The sequence below is a fragment of the Phalacrocorax carbo genome, chromosome 28 (genome assembly GCF_963921805.1).
Source record: "Phalacrocorax carbo chromosome 28, bPhaCar2.1, whole genome shotgun sequence".
In the NCBI taxonomy this organism is placed as follows: domain Eukaryota; kingdom Metazoa; phylum Chordata; class Aves; order Suliformes; family Phalacrocoracidae; genus Phalacrocorax; species Phalacrocorax carbo.
The window spans coordinates 3,798,507-3,825,997 of NC_087540.1; the positions used below are offsets into that span (position 1 = coordinate 3,798,507).

General features: G+C 60.3%; 3 protein-coding genes across 8 annotated transcripts in view; all 3 read right to left on the reverse strand.

Moving 5' to 3' along the window:
- Positions 1-356: 356 nt before the first annotated feature.
- LOC104045202 (serum amyloid P-component-like) lies at positions 357-1,530 on the reverse strand. Its single transcript, XM_009505145.2, has 2 exons — positions 1,130-1,530; positions 357-525 (listed from the first exon to the last, which is right to left on the reverse strand). Exons 1-2 carry the CDS (start codon positions 1,528-1,530, stop codon positions 372-374), a joined length of 555 nt encoding a protein of 184 aa, XP_009503440.2. The 3' UTR covers positions 357-371.
- A 20-nt stretch (positions 1,531-1,550) lies between these two features.
- The window catches only part of LOC104042915 (cell adhesion molecule 3), a 33,859-nt gene continuing 7,918 nt past the window's right edge, over positions 1,551-27,491 (reverse strand). Inside the window, exons 2-11 of one of the 6 annotated variants that reach the window (XM_064474815.1) lie at positions 20,429-20,569; positions 20,048-20,200; positions 19,693-19,830; positions 19,284-19,454; positions 18,624-18,714; positions 18,090-18,259; positions 15,988-16,110; positions 14,747-14,872; positions 14,163-14,228; positions 9,238-13,651 (exon numbers count right to left, since the gene is read on the reverse strand). In XM_064474815.1, coding sequence (XP_064330885.1) covers positions 13,533-13,651; positions 14,163-14,228; positions 14,747-14,872; positions 15,988-16,110; positions 18,090-18,259; positions 18,624-18,714; positions 19,284-19,454; positions 19,693-19,830; positions 20,048-20,200; positions 20,429-20,569 — 1,298 coding nt within the window. In that variant the 3' untranslated portion in view covers positions 9,238-13,532. Of the gene's footprint in view, positions 2,738-9,237; positions 13,652-14,162; positions 14,229-14,746; positions 14,873-15,987; positions 16,111-18,089; positions 18,260-18,623; positions 18,715-19,283; positions 19,455-19,692; positions 19,831-20,047; positions 20,201-20,428; positions 20,570-27,491 lie in introns of those variants that run through there. The other 5 variants (XM_064474817.1, XM_064474816.1, XM_064474819.1 and 2 more) reach the window with 5 other exon arrangements.
- ACKR1 (atypical chemokine receptor 1 (Duffy blood group)) lies at positions 4,326-6,755 on the reverse strand. The gene is made up of 2 exons (XM_064474822.1): positions 6,174-6,755; positions 4,326-5,725 (listed from the first exon to the last, which is right to left on the reverse strand). The coding sequence occupies exons 1-2, from the start codon at positions 6,192-6,194 to the stop codon at positions 4,796-4,798; spliced, it is 951 nt and encodes a 316-aa protein (XP_064330892.1). The 5' UTR covers positions 6,195-6,755; the 3' UTR covers positions 4,326-4,795.

Sequence of the window (27,491 nt, forward strand, 5' to 3'; positions counted from 1 at the left end):
GTCCCCGTATTTGTCACTGGCCCCGGTGTCCCCGGGATGGGAGCAGGGCCCCTGGGCTGGCGGCAGCCCCTTCCCCTGGCTTGTCCCCCCTCCTCTCCTGCTGAGCCTCGCCCTAACAATTTTTCTGAGCCTGAATTAATTACCTGCGCCACGCTGCGTTTTGGTGGGCTTCAGTTCGACCCGCAAAGACCATTGCTGCTTTTCAAACCCACTTCTTCATTTATGTGAGGCCAAGTGGCGTTGGGGGGGATTACGCAGCAGGGAAAATGGGGGAGACACAGCCCCCATGGCAATTATGGCTTGCCCAGCGCTTGCCAGCCACCCCAAGTGAGAACACAGGAGTGTACCAGCCCTGCGCTGTACACCAGGCATCAGGGCTTCAGGTACCCCTCACCCATGATCTTGTAGGGGAAGTTTCTCCAGCCAAAGATGGGGTCTTTGGTGGGGCTGTTTTGTGGGGCTGCCCTCACCCCCGAGGTGGAGATCCCTGTGTCCCACATGTACAAGGATGAGATTTCCCCCGTGCCATGGTTTAACCCCAGCCAGCAACGAAGCCCCGTACAGCCACTCAGTCACACCCCCCCCACCCCCCCCAGTGGGATGGGGGAGAGAATGGGGAGAGAATGAGAAGAGGAAAAGTGAGGAAGCTCATGGGTTGAGATAAAGACTGTTTAATAGGTAAAGCAAAAGCCGCACAAGCAAGCAAAGCAAAACAAGGAATTCATTGACTCCTTCCCACAGGCAGGCAGGTGCTCAGCCATCCCCAGGACAGCAGGGCTCCATCACGCGTAATGGTGACTTGGGAAGACAAACACCATCACTCTGAACGTCCCCCTCCCCCTTCCTCCTTTCCCCAGCTTTATACACTGAGCACGACGCTGTGTGGTGTGGGACATCCCTGGGGTCAGTTGGGGTCACTGTCCCGGCTGTGTCCCCTCCCAGCTTCTTGTGCCCCCGACACAGCATGGGGAGCTGGAAAAGTCCTTGACTAGTGTAAGCAGTACTTAGCAACAGCTAAAACATCTCTGCATTATCAACACTGTTGTCAGCACAAACCCAAAACACAGCCCTGTGCTAGCTGCTACGAAGGAAATGAATTCTGTGGCAGCCAAAACCAGGACACCCCACAAAGGACTGCCGGGTGTCACAGCTGCCCCCAAAGGCCTCCTGCTCCCGCCCCAGCAGGATGGTCGCCTCCGCCCCCACTGTGTAGCCCCTCTGCAGCCCCTTGCGGGGCCAGGGCTTCCCGTTGAACCAAAAGCAGATGATGCTGGTGGTGGACTCCCAGCTGGCACAGATGTGATCTCTCACCGCGATGCTCTGGTGCATGCGGAAGGTGATGAACTTGCCCGGCTTGGGCTTGAAGAGGAGGGTCTCATTGTCCTGCACCTTGGGGGTGTAAGAGAAGAGGCTGTGGGGCCAGGTCAGGTCGGTGAGGAGGGAGAGGAGGCAGAGCCACACCTGCCCCATGGCACTGCCGAGCCCGGCCGCTGGCACCTCCATGGTGAGGGCGAGCTGCAAAGCCACCATGCTGCGGATCTGGGGCTGCTCAGTGTTTGTGCCAGAGTGAGCAATGGTGATGTTTGCCCGTGAACTTCATCCCCAAGTGCCTGGAGACAGTGACCCACAGGGCTGTTTGGCAGTCTTGTGAGGGACCTGGGGCCAGTTTGCCTGCAGACCCAGCGAGTGTGCGTGGGGACAGGCGTCAGGGATGGGTCCCATGTCCCTGAGGGCTTGTGCTGGGCCCCTGCCTGCTCGTCCTTAATCACTTCTGCTGTTTCGTGTGTGGTTGGGCAGCACTGGAGCCAGTGGATCTGCGTCCTGCCCATGTGGGAGCTGGCTGTGGGGCAGCTGTGGGGGGTGTGGGGAACAGAAAGGGTGCCCCAGGCATTGGTGACAGGTTGGAGGTGGGTGCTGGTGCTTGGGGGACCCTGCCAGGCTGAGTGGTGACCCCAGCCCTGCCCGGTTCTGTCTGAACCCCATCCTGACAGGAGCTCCCTGGCTGGGGCATGCAGAAGGTACCTCCTTCTTGGCAGGTTGTAGAGGCGACCGGGTGATGGGGACAGGGAGGGGGATGGGGGGGCTGAGGCTGCCCCAGCCCTGGCCCCAGGCGGGTCTCATGGCCCCAGTGCCTCCCGGAGCCGGGGTTTTACCACCACATCACCTTTCACCTCGTAGCTCAGGCTCTTCCAGGCCAGGATGGCAGGTGGCAGGCGCAGGGACTGGTAGGCAGCGCGCATCTTGTCCGGGGACAGCCCCGCGTCCCATAGGTAGATGTCGGCCAGCTCGCCTGAGAAGGAGTTGTAGACGTCGAAGCCGCCCCCGAAGGCGTCCTGCTCCTGCCCCAGCAGGATGGCCGCCTCCGCCCCCACTGTGTAGCCCCTCTGCAGCCCCTTGCGGGGCCAGGGCTTCCCGTTGAACCAAAACTCGGCAATGCCAGTGGCGGACTCCCAGCTAGCACAGACGTGCTCCCAGTCCCTGTGGCCCTCGGGGATGCGGAAGGTGACAAACTTGCCCCCCACATAGAACCGGTACTCGCTGGACTTGGGCTTGAAGAGGAGGATCTCATTGTCCTGTGCCTTGGTGGCATAGGAGAAGAGGCTGTGGGGCCGGGTCAGGTCGGTGTAGGACCGCAGGCAGACGGTGAAGTTCTGCAGTGGCTGCTCGAGCTTGGCCCTCAGCACCACATAGGCATCACTGGGGTCCTTCCGGAAGATGAACACCTTTCGGTACAGGTCTGGGAGATGAGAGAGGGGATGTGGCGGGAGGTTGGGTTGTCCTGCAGCACCCTCTGACTGCCTCTGAGCCTTCCTCTGTCCCCCCCAGGTGACTCCAGGTCCCTGATGTCCCCTCTGCTGACCCCAGCCTTGCTCCAGCATCTTTCTGCCCTGCTGCCTCGGTTCTGGCATGAAGCAGAGGGTTCTGAGAACTGCTGCCACATCCCCCCCTGGACCTGTCCCACCCCGTGCCAGCTCCCGTCCCCCAGCATTGCCCCTACCTTCCTGGGCCATGATCCCTGAGAGCCCAGCCAGGGCGGCGAGCCAGAGCTGCAGCTGGCCCATGGTTCTGGGCACTGCGGCTGGTGCTGCGAGAGGAGCCACCTCAGCGCAGGGCTGCCGCCCACCGGGTTTATGGGCTGGAGGGTGGGAGGGGAGCTGTGCCCCCCAATCCTATCCCTAGCAGCCCGGCACGCCCGGGAGGAGCAATTTCATGCTGTCATGCGGCCGTGCCACAAGACCCTTGGTCACCCGCCTGCGTGGGGCTCCCCTTGGAGCTCTGCCCCAGGCGCGTGCTCACCCGGGTGGTGGGGGCACCCCGGCTGTGTGGCTTCACCTCCGGTCCTCTTGTCTCACCCTCCAACCCCGGGCAAACCCTCTGTGGGAGCAACCCAGTTTGATCCCAGTTCATCCGAGAGGCATTAGGGAAGCTGCCCCTGGCCCCCTCGGCCCGATCTGCACCTCTGAGGCACGTCCCTGGGCTCTGCTAGTTCCAGCCTGGCCAAAGGGACAGAGCCTAGAGCTGGAGCCGTGGGCACCAGGTGGCAGAAGAAACTGCAGCAAAGGTGAGCGGCCAAAGGTCCCGTGTCCTCCGAGGGTGTCTGTGGTCTGGGCACCCTCTGAGGGCATCCATGCATCCTGCGAGCAGACGGGGCTGGCTCACATGCTGTGCCCCCTGCCTGGGTGCAGCCTGGTTGGGAAGGGGGGCATTTCAGCTGCTCTGGGCTCCGTAATGACGGTGCTGGGCTGGCTGCTGGGCAGGGGGTCCAGGATGGGAATATAGGGCTGTTGCATGGGTACGCTGGAGGGGTCGGTTGGCAGGGCAACAGCAGGATGCTCTCGGCTATGGATGGCCCCCCCCTTTTTGGGGAGGATGTGGGCTTGTTCCTTACCAAGTCAGTCCCTCAATTTACCAGGGTAAATTTACCTGGCTTTACTCAGCCAGGGCAGCTCCTTGTGTACCACTGTGCCAGGCCCTGGATCCTGTGGGGGGGCAGGTCCCAGCCGCAGGCTCGCACCCCTCCATTGTTCCCCCTCCAGCTCTCCGTCCACACCCATTTTGCATCCCATGTGCCTTGTGAGCGCACGTGGCCGTCCCTCATGGACCATGGCTCAGATGTCTCCAGTGCTGGATCTAAATCATCCCACTTCCCACTGATAGACCGCAGAGATTCATTATGAACTTTTCCTGCTAATTTGGAGGCACAAGGAGCACACGCCTCCTGCTTCCCACCCCTCGGCCCACAGGAAACTGTCTGGAGGCGGTGGATGTCATCCCCAGGCCCCCCTGCGCCTCCCAGTCCCTGCCATTAATGGGCAGCTCTGACAGACATATATATTGTGTATAATTCCCACTGGCTGGTCTTGGACATGACGCTTAGCTCAGCTCGCCAGGAGGGAGTGGAAAATCCCGTTACTTCACATCACTGCTGCCCTTTCTGCCTGCTGAAATCTCCCCGTGGAGCTGGGAGGGCTAGGGCTGAGCCTCAGGGGTCCCCATGGGGGTGCAGGAGCCTGGGGCTGACACCCCCCCTGGGGGCTTGGGGAGATGCTTGAGGGGCTCCAGGGCTATCTCCATTGAGCAAATCGGCATGTCTGGCCCCAAACAGTGGGGCTGAGACCCCAAGGAAGAGATGGAGGGAGTAGAGGCACCACGCCTGGCACATAATGGGCCCATGCTGCCCTCCCCTGGGTCCTGGTGGGCAGAAGCTGCTGGGCTGGTGGGGAGAGGGGATGGTGCTGGGAGCGGGGGGGCCAGGGGCTAGTGTGAGGACCTCGGCCCCAGCGTCAGGAGCTCACTAGCTGCCACTCACTGGTGCCTGCCCGTGCCGGCAGAGCTGGGTGGCGAGCAGTGCTGTGGGCCCCAGGCAGCAGTGCAGCGCTCCCAGCCCCTCGCTCAGCCCCAGCACATAGTCAAAGTTCTCAAAGGTGGCACAGGTGAGCTGCAGCAGCTGAGCTTGCAGGAGGAAATCCACAGCCAGTGCCACGCCGTAAGGCACCCAGACCCCAAAGAAGAGCCAGCTCACGCCGATGCCTGGCTTCCAGCCCGCCCTCAGCCGTGGCATGGCCAGCATGGCCACCAGCAGCCCTGCTGGCAGCAGCAGGAAGAAGCAAAGGCAGAGGGCGAGGTGCAGCAGGTACACTGGGGAGAGGACGTCCACGCTCCGGCGGATGCAGGTTGTCTCTGGGGCCGCCACTGTGCCGCTGGTGAGAGCTGCTGGTATTGCCAGCAGCAGTGCCCCAGTCCACACAGCTACAGCCAGTCGCCAGCTCCGGGGGTCCCAGCGGCACCAGGCGGTGCTGCAGGAGCTGCTGCCCACCAGTAGCCCCTGTGCAAAGAGGCTGCAGTGCCACAGCAGGTGGGTGAGCCTGCACAGCCCTGTGCCCAGCCACCAGCCCTGGCTGATGCCCACCGCCACTGGCAGCAGCAGGGTGGCGAAGAGACCCATGGCCACTGCCAACTGGGCCACAAGCACTCGGCTCTGGGGCCAGCCCCAGGCGTGGGGCCGCTTGACCAGTGCCACCAGCAGTGCCCCAGTGCCCAGGGTGGCTATGGCACAGGTGACAGCCAGGAAGGTGGGGGCCACGCGCTGGAAGAGGGGACAGTACTGGTTGTGGCAGGGTGCAGCATCGTAGTCCAGGAAGATTGTATTGTTGTCATTGTAGGAGAAGTTGCCCATGATGTCCAGCAGGTCCAGGGAGTTTTTGCTCTCCAGGACGCTGGGGCTCTGTGAATGAGAGCAGTGGGTGTCAGGCAGGGACGTACCTGGCCAACTGCAGGTGCCTACATGCCACGGCATTGCTTGAGACATCCCCTCTGATGGGCTGCTGTCCCACTGCTGCCGGGGGATCCACATACAGCCCCGGTGCAGGTTGAGCAGGGCGATTTATGAGGGAGGGACACGCCATGGGAAGGGGGGAGGCTGCCTGCAGCTGATACCTCTGGGGTGTGGGACTGTCCCGGGCTGGCCCTGCTGTGCATGAAAGCACAAATTTTCTTACAGCCTCAAAGGAGGGTTGCAGACCCCAGCGCATGGGTGCAAGCGAGTGTTTGCAGGCAGTACTCACTGCAAGCTGTGGCCCTGCTCACCCCCGTGTACCCATGTGGCCCCAGCCCTTGCGTCCAGGATGGGAAATTGCCGGGGAAAAGCGGCAGGGGAGGGGAGAGGCACTCACCACTGGGATGCAGTTGCCCATGATGTGTGTCCCAGGACGGCACCTGCTCCTCTCTGTTCAGGATCTCCAGTGGGTGCTGTGCGTGGCCGCTAACGGTCAGCTGCGTGTGCTCGCTGCAGGGCGCTGAGCCCAGCGGGGCACGGTCCCCAGTGGGCACCACGTACAGCGGGGCACGCTCTCCAAGAGCGGTGTTGCACAGTGGTGCCTGCTGCACTCACTCTCCCTCGGGCTCCGCTCCTCCCACTGGAAAGGGAGGTGAAGGACTGCGGTAACGAGATAAGAGCTGCCTCGGTAATAGCAGCCCTCCCAGCCTGGCAATCCCTTTTGTCAAGGCCTGAAGGAAACAGGCGGGCCACTGCTGCCGGTAAAGTCAGCGAGCTGCCAGCACAAGCCTGTAATTTCTCAGGCAGGAAACAATCACTTCTTCGCAGAACAACTTACATTAATTAGCAATTGTATTTACAGGCATCCTGGCTGTGAGGATGCTTCTGTTGCTGGCCCGGACTCAGCTGTGTGCCATTTTATCTCAGGGATGCCAGCTGTGTGCAAGCCCAGATCTGGGGTAGAGGGTGGCAAGGCATGTCAAAGATAACAAGAAGGGCTTCTTTAAATACATCAGCAGTACAAAGAAGACTGGGGATACAGTGGGCCCCCTGCTGAGCAAGGAAGGGGCCCTGGCGACGCAGGGTGCAGAGAAGGCAGAGTTACCGAATGCCTTCTTTGCCTTGGTCTTTACTGCTAAGGCTGCCCTCAGGCATCCCAGCTCCCGGAGAAGAGAGCACAAATTGGGACAAAGGAAGACTTACCATCGGTTGAGAAAGACTGGGTCAGAGATCACCTATGGAAACTGGATCTTCGCAAACCCATGGGCCCCGATGGGATGCACCCGCAAGTGCCAAGGGAGGTGGCAGATGTTCTTGCTGAGCCACTCTCCATCATCTCTGAAAAGTCACGGAGGACAGGAGAGGTGCCCGAGGACTGGAGGACAGCAAATGTCACTCCCATCTTCAAAAAGGGCAAGAAGGAGGACCTGGGGAACTACAGGCCAGTCAGCCTCACCTCTGTCCCCAGAAAGGTGATGAGGCAGCTCATCCTGGAGGTGATCTCCAGGCATGTCAAGGACAAGAAGGTTATCAGAAGCAGTCAACATGGATTCACCAAGGGAAGATCATGCTTGACCAACCCGACAGCCTTCTATGGTGGCGTGACTGGCTGCGTCGATGAAGGGCGAGCAGTGGGTGTTGTCTGTCTTGACTTCAGTAAGGCATTCGACACTGTCTCCCACAGCATCCTCACAGGCAAGCTAAGGCAGTGGGGGTTGGAGGAGGGGACTGTGAGGTGGCCAGAGCCCTGGCTCAACAACAGAGCTCAGAGGGTCGTGATCAGTGGAGCAGAGCCTGGCTGGAGGCCTGTCACTAGTGGTGTTCCCCAGGGGTCTGTGCTGGGCCCAGTCCTGGCCAACATATCCATCAGTGACCTGGATGATGGGATCGAGTGTAACCTCAGCAAGTTCCCTGATGATCCCGAGCTGGGAGGAGCGGCTGATACACTGGAGGGCTGTGCTGGCACCCAGCGAGGGCTGGCCAGGCTGGAGAGCTGGGCCCGGGGGAGCCTCAGGGAATTCAACAGGAGCCAGTGCCAGGTCCTGCCCCTGGGGAGGAACAACCCCCCGCACCAGCACAGGCTGGGGGGGACCTGCTGGGGAGCGGCTCTGCTGAGAGGCCCTGGGGGTGCTGGGGGGCAGCGAGGTGACCCTGAGCCAGCACCGGGCCCCTGGGGCCAAGGGGGCCAGCGGTGTCCTGGGATGCATTAAAAGAAGCGTGGCCAGCAGATCGAGAGAGGTTCTCCTCCCCCCAGCTCTGCCCTGGTGAGACCACATCCGGGGGGCTGCATCCAGTTTTGGGCCCCCAAGTTTAAGAAGGATGTGAAACTCCTTGAGCAAGTCCAGCGGAGAGCTACGAAGATGATCAGGGGACTGCAGCATCTCCCATATGAGAAAAGGCTGAGAGACCTGGGATTGTTTAGCCTGGAGAAGACTGTGGGGGATTTTATCGATACCTATAAATATCTGAAGGGTGGGTGTCAGGGGGATGGGGCCGGGCTCTTTCCAGCGGTGCCCAACGCCAGGCCAAGGGGCCACGGGCACAAGCTGGAACACGGGAAGCTCCCCCTGAACATGAGGACAAACCCCTTCCCTGTGCGGGTGCCAGAGCAGGGGCACAGGCTGCCCAGAGAGGCTGTGGGGTCCCTTCCCTGGAGACATTCACCCCCCGCCTGGACGCGGCCCTGTGCCCCTGCTCTGGGGGTGCCTGCTCCAGCAGGGGTGGGACGGGGTGAGCTCCAGAGGTCCCTGCCAACCCCTGTGATTCTGTGGGTGTTGTGGGTGCAGGATGGGGACCCCGTGGCAGGGCAGCCCAGGCATGCGGTGCTTTCCCGCTCCCACACAGCGAGGAAACGTGCAGGAAATCTTCCTTGGCATGCCCCACCGGGAGGCCGGACCTTGCAGGGTCATCCTGTGGCACCGGGGCTGCGTCACAGGCTCCCTGGGCTGCAGCAGGCGGCAAGCCCAGCTTGGCGGGTGGCCAGCAGGGGCTGGTGGCACTTGGTGGTCCTTCGTGACCCTCATGCCTGGTGGGAAGATCCAGGAGGGCTGGGGGTGTGGGCTCAGGGGGTTGGGACTGAGCGTTACTGGGGGGTGGGGGGGGGCTAGTAATTTGGGAAAAGCTGAGGGTGAGGGCCTGGGTGTCTGTGGTGGGGGTCTGGTGGACTAAGGTGGGGGGATTTGGGGGTGAAAGGGCTGGGGGTCTGCACAGGGGGTCTGGGGACAGGCAGCTGATGGGAGACTGTGGTTTGGTGGGCTGTGGGGGGCAAGGGTCAAGAGCTTGAGGGGGGCTGAGGTATGTCTCCCTGGGCTGTGCCCCTCCCATGCTGTGCACCGGGGTGAGCCGTGTCCCCCCATGAGGCTGAGCTCTGCCCCCTCCCCTGAGGGGGTCACGGCCACCACACCTCCCAGGCCACAGCAGCAGCCGGTGTGTGCAGGCAGAAGTAGAGACGCACACACAGGTAACGTGTGTAATCCAGATATATTTATAGGATTATTTTCCGAGATTACCACAGGATATTAGAAAGGTTATAAAGTCACATTGACGTTCGTTGTCTCCCTTTTATGTACATACAAGAACACAGCACAACAACACAGACCGTCCTCTGCCCTGCCCCGCTGCTGCCCCATGGCGTCTCCAGAGCTCCCTACAAATATGGCTTTCGTGTCTATTGAGAGTTCAGTGCCAGCTGGGAAGCAGCCAGAGCCTTGCCGGGGCTGGTGAGTGGGAGTGAACAGGCCTGGCTGCAAACGAGGGCCACGGGGTCCTGAATCCTCCTCAATCCCCTGGTGCGGGCCCTGGCTGCGTCCCAGTTCGGATGCCCTGGGTCCAGCATGGGTGACTGTGGTGGCACAGGGTGGACATGGGGCTGGAGGTCCCCTGCCTACATGGCCAACAAGGACCCCCCACTCCTGAAGGGGCCACCGAGGCCCAGGGAGGAGGCCGGTGCCCTGGGTTCTCTCAGCCATGTGGTGACACTGCCCAGCTTTGCTGGGTGATGGCAGGGAGGGACAGGAGCCCGGTGTCCCCTCTCCCGGCACAGAGTGTCACCGCCCCAGCAGCACCACCTGCCCAGTCGCTTCTTCCCTCCGCAGTGTGGCACATCCACCATCAGCCACATCAGTGACACCATGTACCCACTGCCTCCTCGTGATGCTGATGGTGTGTGGCGTCACCCCCACGCTAGCATCAAGATTCTCACCCCTTCACACAACCCACATCACCTCTTGTACTTATGACACGGTGTCCCCAACCCTCCCTAACAGCCCTGACCCGATGTACCACAGCGCCATGCACACGTACAACAGGCCGTGCCCCAGATGCAACAGAGGGTGTACCCCATCACCCCCCCATCACCTTAACACGCTCATGGTGTGGTGCAGCTCATAGCTGACACCCATCGTGCCCCCACTCGTAGCTGTGTACCTGTCCCTCTGCACACCTGTGACACCGTGTATTCATCACCACAAAAGACTCAACACACTGAGTACCCCACCATACCCCTGGGCTCCCAAAACAGTGTTTCCCACCACACATGACACCCATGACACGATCTATTCATCAGGGCCTCAAACTCACAACATGCTTTCTCCATCATGCCCACGACACGATGTGTCCCATCACGCCTTCCGCTGGCAGCACGGCAGGTCCCCCATCACTACACACTCCTGCACTGTGACATGCCCCATTGCAGCCTCATGAGACTGTCCCCATCAACCCGCGTGCTCATCCCAGAGCGCCTCCCTCTTCACACGTGTGACCTGTTGTACATGTCACCCCTCACAGACGACACAGGCTCTCCCTTGCCCTGGTGCCCACTGGGCCGTGGGTCTGCTGCTCCCTTGCGACTACCAAAGCCCTTTGGCTCTTGCTTGCGGACGCAGCCTTACGTTCCTGCTCCCACCGCTCCCAGGACCTGCGGTGTCTAGGGCCGTAGCTCAGCCTCTCACGTGGGTGTAGCAGCACAACAGGCCCACCCAGGGTGAGACGCAGCCCACCCCTTGTTGACATCTGCCACAGGCAGCAGGTCCCGCCCCAACGCCCTGCCCAGTCCCCCCACCACTGCATCCTGCCACATCCCATGCCACGTGGCACCTCAAAAAGGCGAAATCCTGACTTCTCTCACCAGGGCAATGTGGCGACCACTGGCACTAGCCCTTGAAGCAGCTCTGGAGCAGCGGCACTGGGGAGACACCAGCCGCGGCCATTCCCATGCTGCCTCAAAGGGGCACAAATGTCCCTGTCCAACCTCAGCTCCCACCTCCCTTTCCCTAGAGACCAGTTAACCCCCCTCCCTCCTAGACACCCAGGCTGGGGCTCTCTTTGTGACCATCTACAGCATGTAGACTTACACTGAGATTAAACTGTACTTGAAAACACGTCCTTGCATTTTTATTTGAAGGAATTATGTCTATTTGATAGTGGATCTTCAGCAAAGCATCAGGTCGCACATTCATACATGCTCAGTGTGCAGTGGAGTAGTTAACAGCATCGACATCTGCAGTGTTATCTCCGGCAGCAACTGCTGCATCCCTCGAAATGAGCTCGGAGCTACCATTGGGACTCCAGGCCAACGTCCTCCTCCAAAGAGATGGGAAGGGAGGAATAACATCGAGAAAACCCCAGGTTTTCTTCGCCACGTACCACGAAGGCTTCACGCACTTCTCTCTCAAGGTGCTAACACCCTGCTGCCCGCGTGCTCCTGGCCACGGTGAACCTAGTCACACCTGTGCATAGCCACAAATGCATCGCTCGCTCACACCTTGTGCCTGCCACCAAGCCATACCTCTTCTTCCTTGTCTGCTTGGTCCCAGCCCCCTTCCAGCCCACTTGTTCTGCGATGGCTTCCCTGTGGGCATCCTCCTTGTGCCACACGCTTGCAGGGTCTGGATGGGAGTGATATTACCTGCTCCATGGGCACCTGGTACCCCACAGTGGAGGACAAGCTCTTCCTCTACCTCCAAGGTGAGGTTACCCACACCATCACGGCCTTTTCCTCCTTCCTGAAGGGCTCTCCTCCTCCAGACAACCTGAAATCGAAGGAGTGCCCAGCCAAAGGGCAGCTCCTACAAACCCCTTGTGTCCAGACCAAGAAATGCTGGGAAGCTGGAAAATCTCATCCTGAGAGTGAGGGATTGGGCCTGGCTCCCAGGGGGTGTGGGGTGTCCTGCAGTTGCTGGAGTGCATAGTCCCCTGCAGCCCTATCCTGTGGCTGTGTGGTTGGGGTGGGCCAAGCGGACCCTGGGGACGTGCTGGAGAGGCTGGGAGAGCTTCTTGGTTTTGTCTTGGAAGAGACAGTGAAACGGGCAGGAGGTAAGGCAAGCCCCCTCAAACCTCCTTGGAGACCCCTGAACTTCCAAGACACTAAACCTGGGCATTTCAGCCGCTGTTGGCTGCAGCCCTTGGAGCTGAGAGGGCAACAGCCTTTTCCAAGCTCACACCTGCCCTGGGAAGGGGCTGGGGAGGGAAAGGGGACAGACAGCTCCAAGCTGCAAGAAGCAGACCCTGGTGGTGCCCCTCTCTGCACATCTCCTCGGTCAGAAGCAGCTCAGGCCTCACGCTGCTCTGCACTGCTTGTGCTGGGGAGCAGGTCGTCTCCAGCTCAGCTCAGCTCCCCTGGTGCCAGCTCTGGTTAAAGCTACCCTCAGGGTCTAAACTACTTTTGCAGAGGCTCTGGGGACCCCAGAGGGGCCCAGCAAAGAGGAAAGTGGCGATGGCTGCAGGCCCACCGGCTCTCCTGGCTCTGCCCAGTGCTCCCAGCGCAGGTGGTCTCCTGCACTGAACATCTCAATAGATGGTTTAAATTGACACTTCCAATCTACGAATTTGTAAAATTGGGGCTTTTTCTCTGGATTCACCCCCAAACCTCTGCCCTCCCCCCTCCCGCTGGGGTGGGACTGGGGAGCTGCAGTGTCTGGCAGTTCCCAGTCTGTCTGGGGGGCTCAGCAGTTCCCACCCTGGAAGCTCACCCCCCTTCACACACCTACCGCACGAGGACAGCTATCCTCCCGAATGGACACTGTTCAACAAGAACCACCAAGGATAAAATCAGGGCGGGGGCCTAGGGTCCCTCCCCGTTTGACCCCAGCCACGGGCCGAGACCTCGGAGGCAGAGACGCTGCCTGTCAGCATCCCGCTCTTGTCCCACCAGCCGTGCTCCCTGTCCCAGCTGGGGCCGGGGCCATCACGCAGCAGCCGAGGCTGCGGGGAGCAATGGGAATATGGGTCCCGGCTCTCAGTGGGAGGCACAGGGCGAGTGTTTGTGACAGAGGGGCTGCCCAGCTGCCCCGAGCTTGCACCAGAGCCTGGACCTGATTTTATCCTTGGATGTCAAAGAAACCAAAATGAAGAGAAACAAAGGAAAGAGCTACATCGACCCCAGCCCAACACCCCAACCAAGGGCCCAAAGCAAAGAGCAGCCACGAAACCAAAGCAAAGGTCCAAAGGAAGAAGGAAAGTCGCTCACTCACTGGTTGGTCTGTGTTTTGCGCGAGCGCCGGTCGCAGGGATGGAGGTGCAAGCAAGCAAACGGGGCCGGGGCTTTCGCTGTTCATAGTAATAACTTTTTGTACAAGTTCAAGAAGAAGCATCATGTCTCAGGCCGGTCGCTCTCTGCTCTCTGCCCCGCCATCCCTCTGTCCGTCTGTCTGCCCGTGCCAGGCGTGAGAGAAAATCTGTTGGGTTGAGTGGGGTTTGTGGTCTGGTTTCCATTTCCATCGGGGTCTGTTAGCTCCATTTCTCACTCTCTCTGATGCCCCTAGATGAAATACTCCTTCTTGTCATCTCCACCGGCTTGGCCGCCCTCTGCATTGATGATGGCCGTGTCGGCGTCTGGGGCATCGTCCGACCCCTTGGCTTCATGGGTCAGGTAGGTACCTGGGTGGGGAGAGGGGGGTCAGTGTCACAGGGGAGCCCTGCTGGCACCCTGCTCCCACGCAAGCAGGGGGAGGCTGGGCTGCCTGGAGGGACCCCGGTGGCACAGCCTGAGAGCTGGCTGGAAAGCGGAGGTGAGAGGAAAGTCCTTTGTGTTTGGCCTGAAATGGAAAAGTCACCGGTTTCCCTGGGACAAACCCTGCCTGGGGACCGAGCCTCACACGGGCTGCTCCGGGCTTTCACGGTCGTCTCTAGCCAGAACATGAAACTGCCTCCCCCTTCACAGGCAGCAGCCCTTGCCCGCGTCCCCAGGCACATCTCCTGCCCTCCCCACTGCCTGCTCCTCCCTGCATCCCTGTTCCTGTTCCTCCTCAGGAAACTGAAGGGTTTCTCTGCAAAACTGCCATCTGCAAGGAGGCTCCAGCTCCTGGCTGCCCCTGGAGCCAGCACAGCATGGGGCAGAGATGGCAGCTCTGCTGGGCTCAGAGGGCAGGGATGGGGGGCTCTTACTCACACATCACCTCTGCTGGGTTTTGCCGATGTCTGGATGGGACCGTCTCCCCGTGCCTTATGCATGTACCTGCCGGGCGGATGAAAAGTCCAGGGATGGGGAGGTAGAAATGGTGGAGGGGAAAGAGGAAGGCGGAGGGCTTGAGGGATGGCAAGGCGGGCAGGGAAAGGGAGAAGGTGGGGTCAGGCACAGACGGGGACAGCGACACAGGCAGTCCTGGGGCGGTGGGTACCAAGCCACGAAGGAGAGATCAAGAACTAGGGTAGGAGCTGCCCCCACCTGGTGCTGCCCAGCTTCAAGGACTCACTGGGACATCTCCACGCTGGGTTGGTGCCAGTTTGGGCACAGCAGCCCCCAAACCCAGGAGGGCTCCGCTGGCTGCGCGGGGTTTCTCCAGACACGGGGCAGGCCTGCAGGATGGGGAGCTGCCTCCCTTCACCCCTGCCCCACACTGCCCACTTGCTTTGGGGATGCAGCCCTGCTCCCAGAGACCCGCCGAGGTGGGAGCACACCCGGCGCTGCCTGCTCCGACGCAGCACAGGGATCTCGGCCCCGTGCCTGCTCTGTACAGCTCCCCCACCCCGTACCTTTGTGTCTGATCAGGTAGTGTCCCAACACGATGAGAAGACTGAGCAGGAGGAAGACAATGACAGCAACCACCCCGCCGATCACTGCATGGTACGTGCTGGAGGTCGAGGGCACTGGACTGGCATCTGCCCGGACAGCAGAGGGAGAGAAAACAGAGAGAAGGAGCTGCTGTAGGCCCTGCTGCATGGCAGAGGCTGCTGCTCATCCCATGGACCACTCAGAGCTGCAGACGGGCACCTCGGAGGGCCCAATCCTGCTTGGCTCGATGCCATCAGCTCAATCCTGCTGCAGACGAGAGCTGTCGAGGTGGGAGCAAGAAAAGGGAAGGCAGCAGGGGAAGCAAGGAGTGGGAAGCATTGGCCACCGGTGCCAGCTCCTGCAGGGGGTGAGATGAGAGGAGCCCTGCTGGGGCAAGAAGGCAGCCAAGAAGAGCTGTGATGGGCAAACCCATCCCTGTGCCCAGCTACCTGCGACGTGTCCCAGCGAGCAGCACTGGTAACATGCTTTGCACAGCCTATGGTACCTACCTTCAGGTACAGCCACAGTCCCACTGCCCCAGAAGGGGAGGCTGGGCACAGACTGAAGCCAGGCTAGGCTCACCCTTCCCCTGCGCCGTGCCAGCAGGCGGGTGATGTGCAGACCGGCACAGCCACACATTGCACCCCAGAAGGAGGCAGCACCCCAAGGCAGGTGGGACCTAAAGGCCAGTCTTAAGTCAGCCGCATCCTGTAGCGCAGCCTCCTCTGGGATCCTGTGCTAGCTGTGGTACGCAGGACAATTCCTCCTTCCACTCCACTCTCATCATGCCCCATCAGCTTATGCGGGACGGCAACAGAAACGTTCAGAGGCGGCGTTCGGATAGGACACGGTGGGGAAGACAACAGGGGAGGCAACAGGGCAGAGGGACTGCATCTCACATAGACACAAGGCACAGGTGGCAGTTCACAGGTAGCTGCTGCCACAGCCTGCCAGGAAGAGCTGGAAGGACCATTACGCAGCCCAGGCTCTGGGTCCTCGGCTCTTTCTGTTGCATACCACTACCCTGAAGTGCTGAGTTAGTGGCTGCAGAGTTCACACGCACCAAGAAGCGGCTGCACAGGGACTGGAGCCTGGCTGGGCACCTGGGATGTGGCAAGGGTGTCCCTGGCCCAGGGCTGGGCCACCATCCTCCTGTGAAGCTTCTCCCACTGGGCTAGGGAGCAGTGGGTCCGTAAAGAGAGAGAAAAGGAGCTTACGGTACCTTGGATGGGAGCTGGAGTGAAGGATGAAGCGGTGGCCATGGAAGCATGAGAGATGGGCTGGGAAGGGCCTGGCGGAGGGGCTGGAGTGGAGTGAACGTGTGGGGTGGGGAGCTGGGAAAGATCTAGGGAGGACAACAAAAACACAGGGACACAAATCAACCCCAGGAGGTGCCAGTGAGGCATGACAGAGCCCACTGGAGGGGACCCTGGCACCCCCCAGCCTGATGGGACCTGTTCTTCTCAGCAGCTCTTTCCACAACCCCTTTCTTGGCCATGGGTCCTGCTCCTCTTCTCCTGCCACCATCCTCTGGGACACACTGCCGTGAACATCTTCCCCCATCTCCTACCCTGCCAGCATCCCCAGTCACCCCTTCCTCTGTGAGGGACCCCACTAGGACCCTCCTACCTGGGAGCCCTGGGACTGCAGTGGCTGGAGAGTGTCACCCACCATGAGGTGCCACCTACAGCTTCCTACGCACGCCCTCAGGGAGCGCGCCGTCCCTGCTCTCCCCCACTGCCAAGCGAGGCAGCCGCTGCAGCAGGCAGGCTCGAGGGCTCGGCGGCTCCTCCAGTGATGGTGCCCGAGACCCGAGTGGCTCTGGGGAAAAAGAGGGGGCGCTTGACAAGGGGAACCAAGCCTAGATGTGGTGCTCCTCTGCTGGGGGCTGTGACACCAAGCGGGTGAGAGACACTGGTGCTCTGGGTGCTGTGTGCTTGTGGATGGTGTCAAGTGCCCTGGATGCTGCTGTGAGCCCATGGATGGGTGCTGAGCACCCTGGTGGCTGCTGTGCTCCTGATGGGTGCAGAGGGCTCTGGGTGCTGCTGTGTGCTCACAGCTGGGCTCAGGAACCAGCTCCCTGTGCACACCCCACACCCAGAGGGATGGGGGGGACGGACACAAGGGGTGACGAAGGAATGACTGCACAGGGTTGAGCATTTATGAGCTAATCCTGGGCAGGCAGAGGGACTCGGGGACAGGGTGCCCGAGGTGCCATTGCTGCCATGCGCTCCCTCTACCCACAGCCACGTTGGAGGGGAAGGATGCCGCGAGTGCCTAAAACAGGAGGAGAGGGAAAGGGGGTGGGAAAGGAAAGAGGTGGAGCATGTAGGAGTGCTAGAAGATGGAAAGTCCAAGGCTGGTAGAGGAGAGAAATGGCAAGACATTCGGCAGAAGAGGATAACCCCAAATCCAAGGCCAAAACTACACAAAACTGCAGGGAAACAGGCTGCTACCAACACAGGAATGCTGCTGGGCAAGGGGCGGGTACTGAGCACAGGAGCCAGGGACGGGCTGGAGAAGCACTGGCAGCCCCATGCAGCACACAGCTCTGCTCCACATGACACACGGCACTCGGATGTAGCAGGGCACAACGACAGCGAACACGGCAGCAGAACACAGCTGGAGCACCATGCAGGGAGGCAGCGGGTGCTGCCCCTTCCCACATGAGGATGGCTGTTGAGTGGTGATACACTCTGGGGACATGGGATGCAATGCAAGCCTGTGGCTCCAGCAGCTCAGGGCAAGCCACGGAGCCCATCTCCAGAACATTGGGACTGGGCTGCTAGGGCACCTTGGGGTTTTGGTGGGGTTGGTGCCATCTGGAAATCCTCTTTGGCTCATGGTGGCAACACACAGAGGCTTCCTGCCTGCAACAGGCTCAGGAGCACCGGCCTTTCCTCCTGTCCCAGAGGCTCTGGCAGAGTCCTGCCTGCAGCCCCTGCAGTTCCCCCATTGCACCCTCTCCTACTCCCCATCGGAGGCAACAGGGACTGAGCTCAGCCTGGGCCATGTCACGTCCCTGCCCTGACCCCCCCAAACTGCTCTCTGCCCTTCTCAGCCTCAGGCAGCAGCCCTGCACAGCACAAGGACAGACAGGATGGGGCTGGATGTAGCCAGAGGAGCCAGGGATGCAGTGCTCTGCCAGCGATTGCACCAGGACCCAGCTGTCCCCCTCCCTGCCAAAGGCCCCCTCCCACCACAGCCCTCCCTGGACCCTTGTGCCCCTTCATGGGGTGACGTAGCTGGGATGGAGGTGGCTGTGCCAACCAGCAGCTGCCAGAAGAGGCCGGGTGATGCTGGGTGCCCTGTGGCTCCACTTACCGCTGACATCGAGGTTGTACTTGGCCACAACACTGCCCATGGAGCTGGTGGCTGTGCAGACGTAAGTACCGCTGTCACTCTTGTTGAGGAAGGGGAAGATAAGGACACTGTCGGAGCTCAGCTGCAGGGGTGTGTCACTGCCCTCCTTCTCCCACAAGAACTCCTGGGGGCTGAGGAACAGGATGTTGGTGAGGCACCGCCACCCTCCCCAGCACCCTGAGTGGACTGGGGCAGGGCAGAGTCCCTGGCCGGGCAGTGGAGGGGGCAACAAAGGTGTGGGAGTATTTAAGCAGGAGGGAAATACCCCATTTAGAGATGAGCCGGGATGGATCTGCTGCTCCAGGGAGAGGACAGGGACTTTGCCTGTTCTCTGCGGGGTGCCCGGCCCTGAGCCCACCCAGCGCTACCTGCGACGCCCTGCCTGAGCTCTGGGGAGAGCTAAGTGGTGGGAGCCCTTGGGAGCCTGGCAGTGGGGGGACAAGTTGGCCAGGGCCTGGCAGGGCTGAGCAGGAAGAAGGTGGGGGGGGCCCTTACATGGGGTTGCCCTGCCCATCACACTGCAGCTGGAGCTTCTCGCCTTCCCGTGGGTACTGGGGATGCGGCTCGATCTTCGCTGTCGGCTTGTCTGAAAAAGGAGGAGAGGCACAGCTGAGTGACCACCTGTCCCTGCCCCATACTGTGCAGGGGCCTGCCAGCACCCCAAAACCTTGCACCTGCACCCTGCCTCGACTCCAGTGCTGTACGTGCAGAGGTGCAACATGAGTGCACCTGTGGGTGGTTGGGTGCACTGGGGTGGGGGTCAGCACTCTGAGGGGTGCACTGTGCAGCTCCCACATCCCTCCCCCTGTCATCACAGGGGAGACGCAAGACTAGGGGAACAGGGACAGGCAGGACACGGGAGTGCAGGCAGGTAGCAGGGTTTGGCAGAGAAATCTCAGGGAGATGGGGACCGGGACAAGCAGGGGAAACCAAGGGCCTGCATGTGCAGGGTAAGTGTCACTGTGCAGTGCCCCTACGTGTGACGGGGCTGCTGTGTATGCACGTATGCCTGATGGCTATACACTCATGTAAATGTAGGGCCATGTGTGTGATCTCTGCTGAACTGTGGTGATGCTGAGGCCTCTCCATTTTTCCCACCCCTCCACAACCCTGTCCCCCTCCCCATCTGGTCCTGTCACACCACACGCCACGTACAGTGGACCTGCAGCTTCTGCGTGGTCGACCTCTCGGAGTTCTGCAGGGACTCATGGTCCACGGTGCAGGTCACCTCAGCTTCATTGTCCTCCTTGGTAACGCGGAACTCCACCCGACTGCTCACAGTGAAGGTCTTCCCGTTGGGGTCCTCTGCCACCTCGGTACCCTCATCTGTGGGGACAGAGGACCATTGGAGCCGAGGGACAGTACCCCAGCAGAGGCATGAGGCTGACATGCATGTTGAGCAGGGGACCCTGACCCCATCCCTTTGCTGGCAGCAGCATAGGGTGCTGGACTGGTGTGGTCCAGCACCGGGCACATCTGCCACCCCTGGTGCCCCACCCGCCTCCATGGTGTTCCCCAGCCACCTCACTCCCTCGAGGCAGAGCCCCACTGCTTGGGCACCCACCCTTCAGCTCCTTGTTGCCCTTCTTCCACCGGAGCTGGGCTGCGGGCTTGCTGCCAGAGGACCGGCAGGTCAGCCGGGCTATCTTCTCCTCATCAATGGGCTGCTCGTGGCCAAAGATTTGGGGTTTCTGGGGGATCCCTGGTAGAGCAGGAGGAGACAAGAAATACAACGGCCTATTAGCTGTGTGTGTGCTGCCACCCAGAGACGGATGTGCACGCAGAGGCACGTCAATAAATACAGCAAGGACGAGTTAATGGGTACAGATATGGGAGTAGCAGAGATGAAGGGCTGTAAGGACGGCATCTTGCAGGCAGCAGACTGGGAGCAGGTGGGGGGCCTGCCACTGGTAGCTTACCCAGCACAGTGACCAGGGCCTTCGCAGTCCGCACGGGCATGGTGAAGATGGAGCAGGTGTATTCCCCCTCGTCTGACAGCACCACATCACTGATGCTGATGGTCAGCTCGTTGGGTGTGGACCTCTCTAGCTGGATCCTGTTATCTCGCAGGGCTGGGGGAAAAGGGATGACAGGGTGAGTGACAGGCTCAGTACCACTCCTTCACTAACTCATATTTTGCCCGGTGGCATCACTGTAGGTAGGGAGCAGGAGGGGACATCACCCTCTGGGGCACCGCTGGCCCTGGTCCCCTTTCCCTCTGCCCCACCATCACTCTGGTCTTGGAGCTAGCTCCTCTCCCCAAGGCAGCCCTCTCCCATCCCCAGCTCCTGCGCATGTACCTCGTTTCTCCCCAAAGTAGAGAGTCTGCTGGGCAGGGTTGGACCACTGCAGCGAGGAGTCATCAGGATCCTCCACCTGGCACTTGAGCACCACTGTACCACCGGCCACCACAGTCTCGTCTGACGTCGTGGGCTGGCTCTCTGGACACAGACAGAGGTTAGCGGGGGCCCTAAACATCGCCTCTCCCTGGGTGTGCACAAGCATCACTGAGCAACCAAGGGAAGGGAGGGAGGAACTCAGCAATGCCCCCAAAACCCCTGGAACAAGTAGGGCTCCGGTGCTGGGTTGAATACTGCTTGCTTGGGACACTTTTTCTAGCTGACCGCAGGCCCTGGATGGCTGGGCTACACAGGCTGGGGTAACAGGGGTGGGTGACACTGGCTCAGCTGCTCTGGGTGGCAGCGTGAAGGGGCATGGGGAAGAAGAACAGGTGTTGCCAGAGGTCTGGCTGGATGCAGGGAGACACTCCGTGTGAGTGCATGCTGGTGTGTGTATCTGTACAGCCCCTTGAGCACAGACATGTGTGCACACACAGGTGCTTGTAGGCGCACGTCCCTCTCCAGGGACAAGGGGTTTCTACCACACAGGCAGCATGCTTGGAGCAGAGCCACCCTGCACACCCTGGGGACAAGAGGAACCTGCTCACAGGCACATGTCAGCCCAAGTCTCCCACTGTGATCCATTCCCTAGCAGGGAACAGCCTCACTACAGCTGCAGAAGCGAGGACCAGCAGGCAGGGTCTGGCAGCACCCACTGGGGTGGCAGCTCTAGGGATGCTGCTGTCCCTAGGGAGTAGCTCCATGCCAACCTGTACAGGGGCATCAGGTTGGGCCTGGCTCCGAGCACGGCCCCTGGGGCTGCTGGAAGAAACAGGCAGCTGGTGCCCACCAGGCGTGTGCAGACCCAGGTAGAAGCAGGGGTATGCCAGGAGGCGGCAGGAGAGCCTGGCACAGGCTGAAGGCACCTGGGGAGCCAGTAAGCTGGGTCTCATGTCAATGGTGCCTCTGTGCCAAGCACCCCGTGCAATGGGATTCTCAGAGGGCCATCTCCACCCCTGCCTCCAGCAAAAGCACCCGTGGTCCACCGAGCACAGCCTGCGGGGTACAGTCACTGGCCTGCTCTCCACCTCATTCCTTAAGGGGATTGTATCTTGCTCACGCTGCTCCTGCGCTGTGCGTGCCCCTTCCCAGACTGCACTTCCTCAGCTAAGACATCTTCCTTCACGCTCTTCAGAGGGCTCCGTGCTGCCAAGCAGCCCAAGGGCAGAGAAGAGCAGCAACAGGATCAGACACCGCCCCACCTGCCCGAAGGACAGCTATTTTAGGAAAGCTGATGTGCCAGTGAGCTGAGCTGCACAGGGAAAAGGGGGATGCTGGCTCTCCTGGCCTGGGGGCTGCACACCCTCCTCACCCAAGTGGGTCCAAGGCAGCCACATGGACAAGAGGGAGGAACATGGATGCTGCTGCTATTTGCACTTCACTTGTGCTGGACACGGGGCTTTACAAAGTGTCATCCTCTGTCTCAGTCCAAGTTACTCATGTTTAGGCAGGGACTTGGCCTCAGGACCTCTGAGCCTTGGGTGATCCTGCCTGCGTGCCTACGCAGCCTGCAGTGCAGTCCTGATTTCAGTCTTGTTTTCCTGTGTGATAGTCGCTGTCTGGGAGAAGCACAGTTATTGGAAGGAGAGGGTGGCAGCAGCTTTGGCTGAATTTGCCTATTTTCTACTCAGAACAGTGAAGGAAAACGTTTTCTTTTGCTCCCATTGCAAATTCCCCAAAGTTATCACAGGGAGTAGGAAGAACTGAAGAGGTTTTGGAGGAGGGCAGGAGGACGAGACTGCTATTGAAGCTTTGCTCCTCTCCACCTGCCTGGGTTTGATAGTCAGCCCTCGGCCATCGCTACACTCCCGCCAGGTCAGCTGAAAAGCCCCTGGTTCTCATCTCTTTCCCTGCAGACATTTACAGGTAGTAATCAAGCCTTCCCCACAACCAGCTGGCTGGAGTGCCCAAGCCTCACACCACAGCCTGTTCCCAGCTGTTGAGCACAACCCCAGCTCATCCCCCTATGCATCTCCAGCTCACTCAAGGCCTGGGCACAGTGGGAGCTCCGGTGAGGACCACTGGGACCCCCAGTGCTGGGGACAGCACCAGGCAAGTGGGACCTCCCCCCACCACGGGGGGGCACGTCTCTACCGTGTCCCATGCTGGGGACTGCAGCTCAGCCCAAGGGTTACGGCCCCAGCTCTCTGTCCACTCCTCCCAGCTGGGAAGATCTGTCAGCTTGTTTTAATTTGGTTAACAATGCCTTCGTGCTGCTACTGCCACAATCAGGGATGAGGCTGTTGCAAGCCACTGTTGTCCAAACTCAAAACACTCCAACTCAGATGTAATTGAGGACAGGGTCTAAAACCCACACAGAACAGACCCAATCTCTTAAACAACACAATCACCATCACCTGCCACAACACGGCCTCATTAAGGTATTAGTATGGGGAGACATTAAACAGAACAAGGTGTGTTTTCCCCTCCTCCCCAGGCAGGGGCCAGGAGATGCCGCCTACAGCCCCATGCTGGGTGACACACAGGGCACTGCAGAGAGCCATCGAAGCTCTGGCTTAGCCTTGCTGACAGCCTCCCCTCTCCCTCCCTGGCTCACAGCTGTACAGCCGTGACTACCAGGATGGGTGTGCAGCCCCCTAGGGACCACGCTTCTGCAGGAGCTGCAGAGCCGCATCCTGCTCGCGCAGGACGGGGGATGCAGCCCCACGCCGGCCCCTGCGGCAGAGCCTCTCCGGCCGCCACACTGCGCCCTCCGGCACGACCTAGATACGCGGCTCGCCTCCGCGCCGTGTGCCCGACAGCTTGGAGGAACAGATGGGCACGGCTGGGCCACTGGGCCAGGGCGGCTTGATTTAATTAAAAACTGCCATGGCTGTAACCTGCTGGCCCTTGACAGAGCAGGGTAGAGCCACTGTGGGAGCTGCTGTGGGGCCAGGAGAGGAAGGGGCAGCAGGACCCCAGAAGCAACACGTCCCACCATGGGGAGCGTCACCCCGTCACAGCCAGCGAGGAACAGGGCACAGCCCGTGGGGTCCCCATCCCTCCACAGCCTCACCACCGCCCTCGCAGGCAAGAGCCCCTCTGGCAGGGGGGCACAAGGGGCAAAGCTGCCATCCCACAGCTGGGGACAGCAGCACACTGAGAAGGAAGATGCCTCACACACTGTGACGGCTCCCAAATCCAGCAGCTCCAGCCCTGGCAGGGCCCAGTGCATCCTCCTGGTCAGATCCTGGGGGTTCCCAAGGAAGATGAGGGGCGGCTGAGGCCACCCTGCTCACACTGCAACAAGCCGTCAGCAGCATCACGAGGGGCTCTCCTATGAGAAAGCAGGCACCTGTCACACAGGGGTCGCAGCCCCCCAGGGAGCCCCGGGCAGCATCCCAGGGGCTTGGAGGCATGAAGGGGAGCAGAGCGAGGGTGCTCTGGAGAGATGGCTGCAGCAAAAGCTATCAGGTCTTCCTGGCAGGCTGGTTACAACAGCCCCCACGAGCCCAGGGACAGGTGCCGGACACTCAGGGAAGCATCCGCCCTCAATTCGTGCCAGCAACTGCTGCCAGCACAGAGCCACTGCCACCTGCCAGCCTAGGCTGGCACAGTCCCCTCGCCCTCCCTCTGCAACATCGCACCATGGCCAAAGCAGCCCCTGGGGCCGCCCTGCTGCCCCGGCGCGAGGGCTGCACAGCCCGAGCTGCAGCGCGCTGGCAGGGCTCGGCACCAGGCTGTGCGGGGGGACAGCCGCTGTTCTCACGCTGGGGCAAAGGAGGTGAGCGCACGGCCCCAGGGACGCCACGGTCACTCTGCAAGGATGAGGCGAGGCAGAAGCATGCGGTGTTTGAATCCAGCCTTCCCCACACCGAGCTGGGCTCTGGCAGGTGCAGCCAGCCCAGAACCCCACTGCTGCATGGCCAACAGCCCTCCCGTGCTCGTGCCTCTCCAGGAGGGGGAAAGCAGGTCTCTGAGATCTTCACCTCCCAGGGGCCACCCAAGCCTCCGCCATCATCCTGCAATAGTGGGAAAAGTTATTTTGCAGGCAGCAATCCAGCAGCAAGGTCTCCTGGCAGGCAGAGGACGAAGCTCTCCCTCCACAGGTCCCTCCTGGAGGAGGCCAGCCCCGCCGCAGGCAGGGACACTGAAGGCTCCGTTACTGCCTCAGACCCAAGGACAGGCAGAGCAACCTCAGGCACTCAACGAAACACCACAGCAAAGGCTTCACCAGGCCCCCTGTTTTTGGCCAAGAGCTGCTGCCCGTGTTTGTTTCAGATCCCAGTCAGTGCAGTGAAATTAGAGAAGCACCACACTCTAGAAAAATCAATATTTCATTAATTAAGCCTGTGTACTTTTGCAGGGTGGGGGGGAGGCTGCATTCATATTTATGAGAGGAAAAACCATGTACACATCTCTCCCAGCTCCCTGAGCCCAGCAGCAGGACCTGCTGGCACACAGGTACCCTTCCAGCACAGACCCTTCTCAAAGGTCCCCAGGACACTCCTGTGCACAGAGATACGAATCCTCTGCAGCACCACATCTCCGGGGGCTTTTGCAAAAAAAGGCCGTGGTGTGCCTTCCCCCTTCCAGGAGCTGTTTCACCTGCAGCACCCTCAGGGAAGCAGGGAGCAATGCCTGGGAAGAGCACTGCAGCCCAGCAGCCTTCACAGGGCACCTGGAGGATGCCCTGCTGCCCACACCAACCTCGGCAGGGCAGGGCATTCGCCAAGGCCTGCCAAAAGCTGGAGGCACTTCCAGCGGCAACCGTGGTCGAGGCAGGCAGGAGCCAAAGCTGCCAGAACCCTCTTCTCCCTGGCACACTGGCCCCACACCTGTCAGCTGCCTCCAGGCTGCAAAAGCATTTCTGCTGGGGCAGAAGCAGCCCCAGGGGAAAACACTCACTGCTCAAATCCCTCAAATGCCTCCAGTCCACAGCCATGGCCCAAAACCCAGCACTTGTCACCTTCCTCACTCTTTTCTATTTAGTCTAGTTTTGTCATCATAAAGATCCAATTTATCTCTGTAGACGCAGACGTTTTCTACGGCAAGCTATCCTCTCTCTGAGGACTGTGACGTTAATAATTCACTCAGCAGCATGAACTGCAAAACTCCACTTCCAGCTGCAGGCATCAAGCACCCTTCCTGTGTGGTGACACCGGAACAGCCAGGCCAAGGCGGCAGTTTTGAGCTTGGTGGATTGCGAACCTGGCCAAGTGGGCTCAGACATCTGCCCTGCAAGCTTGCTTGCAAGCTGATCTGAGCAGTGTGTGAATCCACAGTCTGGGATACTTGGAGCCCAACTTCCAGGCTCCTCTCACCAGCAGCTGACTTGCTCCAGATTTTTTTAAGAGGGGGAAACCTGCTCTCATTTTGGTGCATCTGCTCAATGCCACCCTGTACTCCTTTTCCCTGTATGCCTGCTTGCAGAAGCCAGCCTTGCCAGAATGCTCCAGCCCTCAGACAGAGGATGCATCCCTCCCAGGGCCACAGGGCAAGGGATCCTCCTGCAACACCTCCAGGGCCAGCTCCTTTTCCAGTCTCATGGCATTTAGACATCTCTCATGGCTGCAAGGCTTTACCAAGTGCTGTCACGAAGGGACTGCTAGCAAGATGGGATGGCTCCGTGCCAGACCAGCAAGAGCAAGGCAGAGGAGGATACAGGCAACAGGAGGTGAAGGCAGCAGATGGAGGGCCAGGCTGCAGGCTGAAGCAATCTCCGATCAAAAGGTGATGGTGGGAGGGATGCAAGAAGCCAGGCTGATCTAGGCTAGGACTAGAGGCGGGGACATCCCTGTGTGCCATCACCCAGCTGCTCTCCGGCTGAGCAGGAGTATCCCACGCTCAGGCTGGGCAGGCAATTCTCCCTGGCACAGCAAGGCTACAGGGGCTGTGGTATCCAGGTGCTTCAGGAAGGTTCCCAGGTTCTCCTCACCCTCATGGGGGTCCTGGATGGATTTGTCCCTATTTGCACTCTCTGGTGCCAAAACCTCCCTCTGACCCCTCTGCCAGCTCTCACCCTTGTACCTCCAGCCCACAACAGCCAGCCTGTCTCACCCATCCTTCCCACAAAGCAAGGGATTTGATCTCAGGGTGACAAACGACGGTCACATTAACACAAATGCTCACTAGACGTAGAAAACACACAACCCCTAAGAGTCTGCTCCAAACTCCAGATCTCTTATAGACAGGGATGCTGTGACATGCCACTCTTTAACAGTCAAGCCCTCTGCTTCAGGGGCTTGTGATGTGGGGTGTGAGATCCAGAGGTTAACGGGGAGAGTGACAAGATGACCTACTGTCCAAGCTCCCAACGTGACAGGAGCTCGCTCCTTGCCAGTGAAACAGTCAGCTGAGCACAGGGGCTTCATGCCTTCCAGTGAGGTCCACATGAAAAACCCCAACTCCCCACCCTAAATACCAAGTTCTGTATTATTTCTCTAAAAGCAGACATGTACATGAGTGTTCTCTGGGAAGGGGCAAAGCAAGAGGACCCAGCTGCTCATCACAGCCTGCTCTGAACCCTGGGCCTTTGCTGAGGTTCTCCCAAGATCATGCCAGAGACTTTGGTCACAGCCTCCAAGACCGCATCGATGCTTTCCAGCAGCCCTGAGACCTCTGCAGGCAAGAACAGCAGGGTCCTGCTCCAAGGGGCACTGACACTCGGCCCGAGCACTGCTGGCAAATTGCAGAGCTGCATCCTTCTCCCAGGGCAGGGGGACGCAGTCACCTCCCCGACAGCCCTGCCCAGAGGTACGGTGAAAGCCGACAGCTGCCTGCGACACCAGACCAGGGTTAAGCAACTGAAACATGGCCAGCAATTAGACATCAAGCAGCAGCCGACATCAGCCAAGAAGCTGAAGGGAGAGGCTGGTTGCAAGCGCCGCTGCAGCTCTCAGATTGCAGGATGCCCACCTCCTCCAGGCCTGGCTGGCTGCTTTTAGAGCAAGCTGACAGGGCCCCTCCTGCGTGCCTTTGGGTACAGCCTCACCGCACACCTTCCTCTGCCGCCACGCATCAG